This window comes from Oncorhynchus mykiss, chromosome 12 (assembly GCF_013265735.2).
Source record: "Oncorhynchus mykiss isolate Arlee chromosome 12, USDA_OmykA_1.1, whole genome shotgun sequence".
NCBI classification, from domain to species: Eukaryota; Metazoa; Chordata; class Actinopteri; order Salmoniformes; family Salmonidae; genus Oncorhynchus; species Oncorhynchus mykiss.
The window spans coordinates 97,500,431-97,510,667 of NC_048576.1; the positions used below are offsets into that span (position 1 = coordinate 97,500,431).

Below are 10,237 nucleotides of genomic sequence, written 5' to 3' on the forward strand. Positions count from 1 at the left end.
TTCTCTCACCTCGTTGATGGCTTGTATGATCTTGGATCTGAATGTGACGGTAGCACAGAGGACGGCCACCAGCCAGAAGTTGAGCATCACCCCTGAAGACTGGACTCCTTTTAACCTCTCATACTGAGTCAGGAGGGTGGCTAGCAGCTGGGGAGAGAACACACACACACATTAGAACAACACACACACACACACACATTAGAACAACATATACACACACACACACACATTAGAACAACATATACACACACACACACACTAGAACAACATACACACATACACACACACTAGAACAACATACACACACACACATTAGAACAACATATACACATTAGAACATATATACACACACACACATTAGAACAACATATACACACACACACACACACTAGAACAACATACACACATACACACACACTAGAACAACATACACACACACACACACACACACACACACACACACACACACACACACACACACATCCCATTCAGATCTGACACCACTTGTGAGTACACACACGTTTAATATTATGCATTTGATCCTCGCGGGAATTGAACCCGCAACCTTGCCGTTGCAAGCGCCATGCTCTTACCAACATGTATTAATTATGCCCAGATGTTAATAACACTATAAAAACCACTCCTCCTACGGACCACATTCATACAGTATTTATACTGAATCACTACATACTGGGACTATGACAAGGCAGCAGAGTACTGGGTACTGGTAGACAGTATTATACTAAATCACTAGATACTGGTAGACAGTATTATACTGAATCACTAGATACTGGGTACTGGTAGACAGAGTATTATATTGAATCACTAGATACTGGGTACTGGTAGACAGAGTATTATATTGAATCACTAGATACTGGGTACTGGTAGACACAGTATTATATTGAATCACTAGATACTGGGTACTGGTAGACACAGTATTATATTGAATCACTAGATACTGGGTACTGGTAGACACAGTATTATATTGAATCACTAGATACTGGGTACTGGTAGACAGAGTATTATATTGAATCACTAGATACTGGGTACTGGTAGACACAGTATTATACTGAATCACTAGATACTGGGTACTGGTAGACAGAGTATTATATTGAATCACTAGATACTGGGTACTGGTAGACACAGTATTATACTGAATCACTAGATACTGGTAGACACAGTATTATATTGAATCACTAGATACTGGGTACTGGTAGGCAGTATTATACTGAATCACTAGATACTGGGTACTGGTAGACACAGTATAATATTGAATCACTAGATACTGGGTACTGGTAGACACAGTATTATATTGAATCACTAGATACTGGGTACTGGTAGATCCTTACAGGCCGACCACTCCCTCCCCAGCTAGGACCCTTACAGGCCGACCACTCCCCCCCAGCTAAGACCCTTACAGGCCGACCACTCCCCCCCAGCTAAGACCCTTACAGGCCGACCACCCCCCCCCCCCCCCCCCCCCCAGCTAAGACCCTTTTGATCCAGCCCACAGTGTTGGTTTTTACTATAGTGATGCCGAGCATGGTGGGGCTAACCAGATAAACAGTGTTGGTTTTTACCATAGTGATGCCGAGCATGGTGGGGCTAACCAGATAAACAGTGTTGGTTGTTACCATAGTGATGCCGAGCATGGTGGGGCTAACCAGATTAACAGGTGCCTGGGTGGAGGAGGAGGCACCGCTGTCATGTTGGCTTCTTTCCCAGAAAGAGTAAAACACATCTGCCCAGCAGACGATCCACAGGAGAAAACCTACTGCCTGGAGGAGAGGATGAGAGGAGAGCAGGAAGAAGACTTTATTGTGCATTTTCAGATAATGGAAATTCATATTTTGCTTTAAACCCTATTCCCGGAGAAACACATGCACCCAAACACACACACACACGCAACCTCGCCGGCCGGCCGCAGGGCAGTGACCCTGGAGCAGCTGAGGGGTCAAGTTTAAGTGGCACAACAGCAGGAGGCATCTAGGATGTTATTGCTACTCTAGGATACTCATTCCTCACTACTTTTGCCCAGAGCCTTTCTGGCCAGGGCCCTAGGGGTAGTGCGTGAAAAGTAGTGCGTGAAATAGGGAACCATTTGGGATGCAGATGAAGGAGGAGGAAATGAGATATTTTAATGAGGTGTGTGTCAGGATATTGTCTTGTCAGACACTCTACCACACAGAGAAGCCTGTGTTCTGAAATGACTCTCCTGGTTGTTCAGAGAGACTGTTCTGAAATGACTCTCCTGGTTGTTCAGAGAAAGAGTGTTAGCTTGATATATATGTTTCTCTGGTTGTTCAGAGAGAGAGAGAGAGTGTTAGCTTGCTATATATGTTTATCTGGTTGTTCAGAGAGAGAGAGAGAGTGTTAGCTTGCTATATATGTTTCTCTGGTTGTTCAGAGAGAGAGAGAGAGTGTTAGCTTGCTATATATGTTTCTCTGGTTGTTCAGAGAGAGAGAGAGAGTGTTAGCTTGCTATATATGTTTATCTGGTTGTTCAGAGAGAGAGAGAGAGTGTTAGCTTGCTATATATGTTTCTCTGGTTGCTCAGAGAGAGAGAGAGAGAGAGAGTGTTAGCTTGCTATATATGTTTCTCTGGTTGTTCAGAGAGAGAGAGAGAGTGTTAGCTTGCTATATATGTTTCTCTGGTTGTTCAGAGAAAAAAGGTCTTGCTATATACACTACCGTTCAAAAGTTTGGGGTCACTTAAATATGTCCTTGTTTTTGAAAGAAAAAGCAAATTTTTTTGTCCGTTAAAACAACATCAAATTGATCAGAAATACAGTGTAGACATTGTTAATGTTGTAAATGACTATTGTAGCTGGAAACTGATGACTTTTTATGGAATACCTACCTATGTGTACAGAGACCCATTATCTGCAACCATCACTCCTGTGTTCCAATGGCACGTTGGGTTCGCTAATCCAAGATTATCATTTTAAAAGACTAACTGATCAATAGAAAACCCTTTTGCAATTATGTTAGCACATCTGAAAACTGTCGTCCTGATTAAAGAAGCAATAAAACTGGCCTTCTTTAGACTAGTTGAATATCTGGAGCATCAGCATTTGAGGGTTCGATTACAGGCTCAAAATGGCCAGAAACCAAGACCTTTCTTCTGAAACTTGTCAGTCTATTCTTGTTCTGAGAAATTAAGGCTATTTCCATGCGAGAAATTGCCAAGAAACTGAGGATCTCATACAACGCTGTGTACTACTCCCTTCGCAGAACAGCGCAAACTGGCCCTAACCAGAATAGAAAGAGGAGTGGGAGGCCCCGGTGCACAACTGAGTAAGAGGACAAGTACATTAGAGTGTCTAGTTTGAGAAACAGACGCCTCACTAGTCCTCAACTGGCAGCTTCAGTAAATAGTACCCGCAAAACACCCGTCTCAACGTCAACAGTGAAGAGGTGACTCCGGGATGCTGGTCTTATCTCATTGTAAGAACCGTGGAGACAGGTAGACACAGATAACACAGAAAACACAGATAACACAGAAAACACAGATCACACAGACACATGCAGAAAAACCTGGACACGTACACACACCACCACCCCAGACTCTCCCTATAAACACACACACACCACCACCCCAGACTCTCCCTATAAACACACACACACACACACACACACACACACGTACACACACCACCACCCCAGACTCTCCCTATAAACACACACACACACACACACACACACACACACGTACACACACCACCACCCCAGACTCTCCCTATAAACACATCCCCCCCCCCCGGACTCACGGTTTTGGCTCTGTTGAGGTGGGTCATGCATATGTAGCCCCGGTCGTGGCTTTTGAGGTACAGGAAATAGATCGGGGCACAGACCCAGAGGTAGAGACAGGGGACCCATACCAGCACTGTGTTCTGAAAGCACTGGGTCAGATCTGGGTTACCCACGTGCCACGTACGGTTCCAATCCTGAGGGGGGGGGGGGATTAAATGACAGATGACTGAGAGACACAGCAGCTCATTCAACATAGTGTTGATAAGGACATGGTGACCTAAGAAGAGAGAGACTGGCAACCAGACAGGGCAGGCTAATAAATGACACCCTATAGGACCTGGGCAAATGTAGTGCACTATACAGGGAATAGGAAAGCATTTGGGGTCAAAAGTAGTGCACTATACAGGGAACAGGATGCCATTTGGGGTCAAAAGTAGTGCACTATATAGGGAATAGTGTGCCCTATGGGACAAAGCCTCAGACTGCTGTGTTCAGACTGTGAATTATGACAAGGCCTAATGTTAGTAGAGCTACAGAGACAAATACATTCATACACCAGGCTACATAACTACACTTTGTGTGGAAACAGACACTTTTAGTCACACTGTGTGTGTGTGTGTGGTGTGGTGTGGTGTGGTGTGGTGTGTGTGTGTTGTGTGTGTGTGTGTGTGGACGACCACAGCGTCTGTTCTTCATCTCAACTTCTAATAAAACCCACATAAACATTCCTGCCTTGGCACAAAGGAGGGAACCGGAGGCAGGGTGCCAGGCCACACAGACACACCTTCCTCTCTCGTTCCTTTCCTAAAGCCTATCGCTTTTGGCTGTATTGTTTGATAACACTTTACTAAAATCCTGAGTTCATAAGGCATTTATAACACTGATATAACACCGAGACAACACGAACACGATCACGAGACAACACTGAGACAATACAATCACGAGACAACACTGAGACAACACTGACACAACACGAACACGAGACAACACTGACACAACACGAACACGAGACAACACTGAGACAACACTGACACAACACAATCACGAGACAACACTGAGACAATACAGTCACGAGACAACACTGAGACAACACGATCACGAGACAACACTGAGACAATACAGTCACGTGACAACACTGTCACAATACAACACTGAGACAACACTGACATGAAACAACACTGACAACACGAGACAACACTGAGACAACACTGAGACAACACTGTCACAATACAACACTGAGACAACACTGACATGAAACAACACTGACAACACGAGACAACACGAGACAACACTGAGACAACACTGTCACAATACAACACTGAGACAACACTGACATGAAACAACACTGACAACACGAGACAACACTGAGACAACACTGTCACAATACAACACTGACACAACACAACACTGACACAACACAACACTGAGACAACACAAGACAACACTGTCACAATACAACACTGAGACAACACAACACTGAGACAACACGATCGCGAGACAACACTGAGACAACACTGCCACGTGACAACACAACACCGAGACAACACTAACATGAAACAACACTGTCACAACACTGACATGAAACAACACTGTCACAATACAACACTGAGACAACACTGACACGAGACAACACTAAGACAACACTGACACGAGACAACACTGAGAGAACACAACAATGAGACAACACGATCACGAGACAACACTGACACAACACTGTCACAACACTGAGACAACACTGAGACAACACAACACTGAGACAACACTGTCACAACACTGAGACAACACTGTCACAACACTGAGACAACACGAGACAACACAACACTGAGACAACAACACTGAGACAACACAACACTGAGACAACACTGACAGAACACTGAGACAACACTGACAGAACACTGAGACAACACTGACAGAACACTGAGACATGTTATGACAGCTGTTTTTTTTACCTGAATCCTGAGTCGTACTGTGTATGTATGTTGAATAACCCTACTGTTTAATCAGTCTGACCAGGGCTGCTAAAGAACAAGCAACTCCAAGGTACTCATGACCAGTGACCAGTTCAGTGATTTTGGAAAGCACTTGTCTCAATACCCTTCGGCTTCAAGACAAGCCCTCCTTACCCCTGTGGAATTTGTTTGGTTCAATAACTGAGCCAGTGAGTAGACAACAAAGCCCTGTAGAATATACAAGTGTACAATCACACTACCAGGTCTCTCATAACAGGTTCCAAAGGGCTGTGGGACTGGGTGATGAGATTGCATGTTATCATAACTCAGGAAGCCATAGACCTTATTGACAAAATGCGTGTTACTAGGCCTAACAGTGTCTGAAATCCCAAACCTAGAACAGCAGCTGGAACATTGTGGAAGGCGAGACTAGGCCTAACAGTGTCTGAAATCCCAAACCTAGAACAGCAGCTGGAACATTGTGGAAGGCGAGACTAGGCCTAACAGTGTCTGAAATCCCAAACCTAGAACAGCAGCTGGAACATTGTGGAAGGCGAGACTAGGCCTAACAGTGTCTGAAATCCCAAACCTAGAACAGCAGCTGGAACATTGTGGAAGGCGAGACTAGGCCTAACAGTGTCTGAAATCCCAAACCTAGAACAGCAGCTGGAACATTGTGGAAGGCGAGACTAGGCCTAACAGTGTCTGAAATCCAAACCTAGAACAGCAGCTGGAACATTGTGGAAGGCAGGGCAACCCGTCTGCTTAGGGAGACTAGGCCTAACAGTGTCTGAAATCCCAAACCTAGAACAGCAGCTGGAACATTGTGGAAGGCAGGGCAACCCGTCTGCTTAGGGAGACTAGGCCTAACAGTCTCTGAAATCCCATACCTAGAACAGCAGCTGGAACATTGTGGAAGGCAGGGCAACCCGTCTGCTTAGCGAGACTAGGCCTAACAGTGTCTGAAATCCCAAACCTAGAACAGCAGCTGGAACATTGTGGAAGGCAGGGCAACCCGTCTGCTTAGGGAGACTAGGCCTAACAGTGTCTGAAATCCCAAACCTAGAACAGCAGCTGGAACATTGTGGAAGGCAGGGCAACCCGTCTGCTTAGCGAGACTAGGCCTAACAGTCTCTGAAATCCCAAACCTAGAACAGCAGCTGGAACATTGTGGAAGGCAGGGCAACCCGTCTGCTTAGCGAGACTAGGCCTAACAGTGTCTGAAATCCCAAACCTAGAACAGCAGCTGGAACATTGTGGAAGGCAGGGCAACCCGTCTGCTTAGCGAGACTAGGCCTAACAGTGTCTGAAATCCCAAACCTAGAACAGCAGCTGGAACATTGTGGAAGGCAGGGCAACCCGTCTGCTTAGCGAGACTAGGCCTAACAGTGTCTGAAATCCCAAACCTAGAACAGCAGCTGGAACATTGTGGAAGGCAGGGCAACCCGTCTGCTTAGCGAGACTAGGCCTAACAGTCTCTGAAATCCCAAACCTAGAACAGCAGCTGGAACATTGTGGAAGGCAGGGCAACCCATCTGCTTAGCGAGACTAGGCCTAACAGTCTCTGAAATCCCAAACCTAGAACAGCAGCTGGAACATTGTGGAAGGCAAGGCAACCCGTCTGCTTAGGGAGACTAGGCCTAACACTAATTGACCTACACCCTGTTATTAACATTTGGGCAAATGGACCTCTAACACTTGTAGCTAAATTCCTTAGGCCATGATGAGCAAAAGCCCTATCTGGCCAGGCCAGCTGACAGTTGACTTATGAGGCAATATCCTGCATGTTATGACCGCACATAGATAGATTCTATCTACATGACAGTATGTGTCACTTCAAACATGTGTAACTCTTTTGGGCTCCCGAGTGGGGCAGCGATCTAAGGCACTTCATCTCAGTGCTAGAGGCGTCACTACAGACCCTGGTTTGATCCCGGGTTGTATCATAACCCGGCCGTGATTGGGAGTCCCATAGGGAGGCGCACAATTGGTCCAGCATCCTTAGGGTTTGGCCCCGGGGGGGAGGCCGTCATCGTAAATAAGAGTTTGTTCTTTAACTGACTGGCCCAGTTAATCTTCTAGTTCAGTGCCATAACAAGTTTGGTTGGATTCCACAGGTTTAGGTTTCTAGTTCGTTTTTGGGGGGTTCTATCTAGCTAATGTAATAATAATGTCCTCCCTATGTTGCTGCTACTCGCAGTGGATGGTGTGTACAGGTTTAAACAAACAATGTCATCTTGCAACAGCTGATAGACTTGCTGTACGTGTTCTTGTGTTGTGGACCTTGCTATCAAGACGGGCTTGCCATCATACCTGGGTGTTATGTCAGGAAAGTTACCTAGCGAACATTTCATCGAAACACTTTGCTCTATCATCAACAGAGCAGAGGTAGTGTGAGTCTCGAATTAAAGTTGTTAGACTAGAGTGAGTTTTAGCTAGCAGGTTAGCTAACATAATAGGAATCAATGGTGTTTTAAAAATCACTGAAAGCTGTTAAGCTAGCAAAGACACAACTTCACACTAAAAACGATTGTCGACTTTTATTGATAGCGATATACCTTTTTAAAAATGCGCTACCACGTTATTTCAACCTCTCTATTTCACACATTCTTAATGAAACGAAGCTTAGCTAGTTAGCTCAAGTCAACCGGCATAATGAACGACGGCCTTGCTAGCCTAGCTAGCTACTGTTAGCTAACACCAGTGTTACCAAAGACAGGACAGTAACGTTGTGTGATATTACCATGCTTAGTTCAGGCAGACACCGTCATTACAAGCAAAGCCGCTAACAACAAGCTGGGGAAACAACTGTAAGGCGTCAACATTGTAAAGACAGCAGGAGAGTTGACTAGCTTCGGTGGCAACAGTGGAACTTACCCAAAACGGGTCGGAACCGTCCGCACTGCAGAACTTGTCCAAACCCATTCGCGGTTGATCAAGTTCTCCTCTGATAATTTGGGGTTAACGGCGCTACCGCTTTGCTTTGGTTTCATAAGCGCACTTCTGTTGGCGCTCCTGTAAACAAGATAGAAGGTTACCGCTAGGGGGCGCTCTAACTACATCGGTAACAGTGCGTTTAGCTGGTGTGTGTGGGTGTGTGTGTGTGTGTGTGTGTCACATGTTATTTTACTCTGTGGGGGGCCACCGCTGGCGTGCATGAATAACACAACCTCTAGAATGACGTGCAAATAGCACACTTTTCCCTATGGGTCCTGGTCAAAAGTAGTGCACTATATAGGGAATGAGGTGTGTGTGTAACAACAGTGTAACAACAGGGGGCCTCAGAAAGTAGTCACACCCCTTGACTTGATCCATATTATTGTGTGTTACAGCCTGAATTCAAAATGGATTGTGTCACTGATCTACACTCAGTATCCCATAATGGAATTATGAATGAAGACATTTTTACAAAAAATAATAAAAAAATGAAAAGCTGAAATGTCTTGAATCAATAAGTATTCAACTCCTTTGTTATGGCGAGGAGCCAAAATAAGTTCAGGAGTAACAATGTCCTTAACAAGTCACATATTAAGTTGCATGGACTCACTCTGACTGCAATAATAGTGTTTAAGATCATTTTGAAATGACTACCCCACCTCTTACTCTACACATATAATTAATTATCTGTAAGGTCCCTCAGTCGAGCAGTGAATTTCAAGCACAGATTCAACCACAAATAAGAGGGAGGTTTTCCAATGCCCCGCAAAGAACGGCAACTATTGGTAGATGGGAATGAAAAAAATTATATTCCTTTTCAGCATGGTGCAGTTATTACTTCCACTTTGGATGGTGTATCAATACACACAGTCACTACAAAGATACAGGCGCCCTTCCTAACTCAGTTGCCAGAGAGGAAGGAAACCGCTCAGAGAGGAAACCGCTCATGAGGCTAAAGGTAACTTAAAACAGTTACAGAGTTTAATGGCTGTGATCGGAGAAAACTGAGGATGGACAAACAATATTGTAGTTACTCCACAATACTAACATAAATGAGTGAAAAGGAAGGAATACAAATATTCCAAAATGTACATCCTGTTTGCAATAAGGCACTAAAGTAATTCTGCAAAAGATGTGGCAAAGAAAGGAACTGTTGGTCCTAAATACAAAGTGTTATGTTTGGGGCAAATCCAACACACATCACTGAGTACCACGCTTCATATTTTCAAGCATGGTGGTGGCTGCATCATGTTATGGGTCTGCTTGTCATCGGCAAGGACTCGTTTTTTTAGGATAAAAAGTAACAGAATAGAGCTAAACACAGGCAAAATCCTAGAGGAAAACCTGGTTCAATCTGCTTTCCACCAGACAGTCAGAGACAAATTCACCTTTCAGCAGGACAAATACCTTAAACACAAGGCCAAATATACAAGTCAACATTGAATGTTCCTTTGTGGCCTAGTTAGAGTTTTGACTTAAATCGTCTTGAAAATCTATGACAAGACTAGAAAATGGCTGTCTAGCAACGATCAACAACCAACTTGACAGAGCTTGAAGAATTGTAGAAAGAATAATGTGCAAATATTGTACAATCCAGG

General features: G+C 44.6%; 1 protein-coding gene across 2 annotated transcripts in view; it reads right to left on the minus strand.

Moving 5' to 3' along the window:
- Nucleotides 1-8,753, minus strand: part of LOC110538797 (multidrug resistance-associated protein 1) — a 58,656-nt gene extending 49,903 nt beyond the window's left edge. For both annotated transcript variants that reach the window (XM_036939407.1, XM_036939406.1), the window contains exons 1-4: nucleotides 8,580-8,753; nucleotides 3,771-3,947; nucleotides 1,635-1,778; nucleotides 10-147 (exon numbers count right to left, since the gene is read on the minus strand). In XM_036939407.1, the coding sequence (XP_036795302.1) occupies nucleotides 10-147; nucleotides 1,635-1,778; nucleotides 3,771-3,947; nucleotides 8,580-8,627 (507 nt within the window). In that variant the 5' untranslated portion in view covers nucleotides 8,628-8,753. The remainder of the gene's footprint in view (nucleotides 1-9; nucleotides 148-1,634; nucleotides 1,779-3,770; nucleotides 3,948-8,579) is intronic.
- Between the last annotated feature and the right edge of the window lie 1,484 nt (nucleotides 8,754-10,237).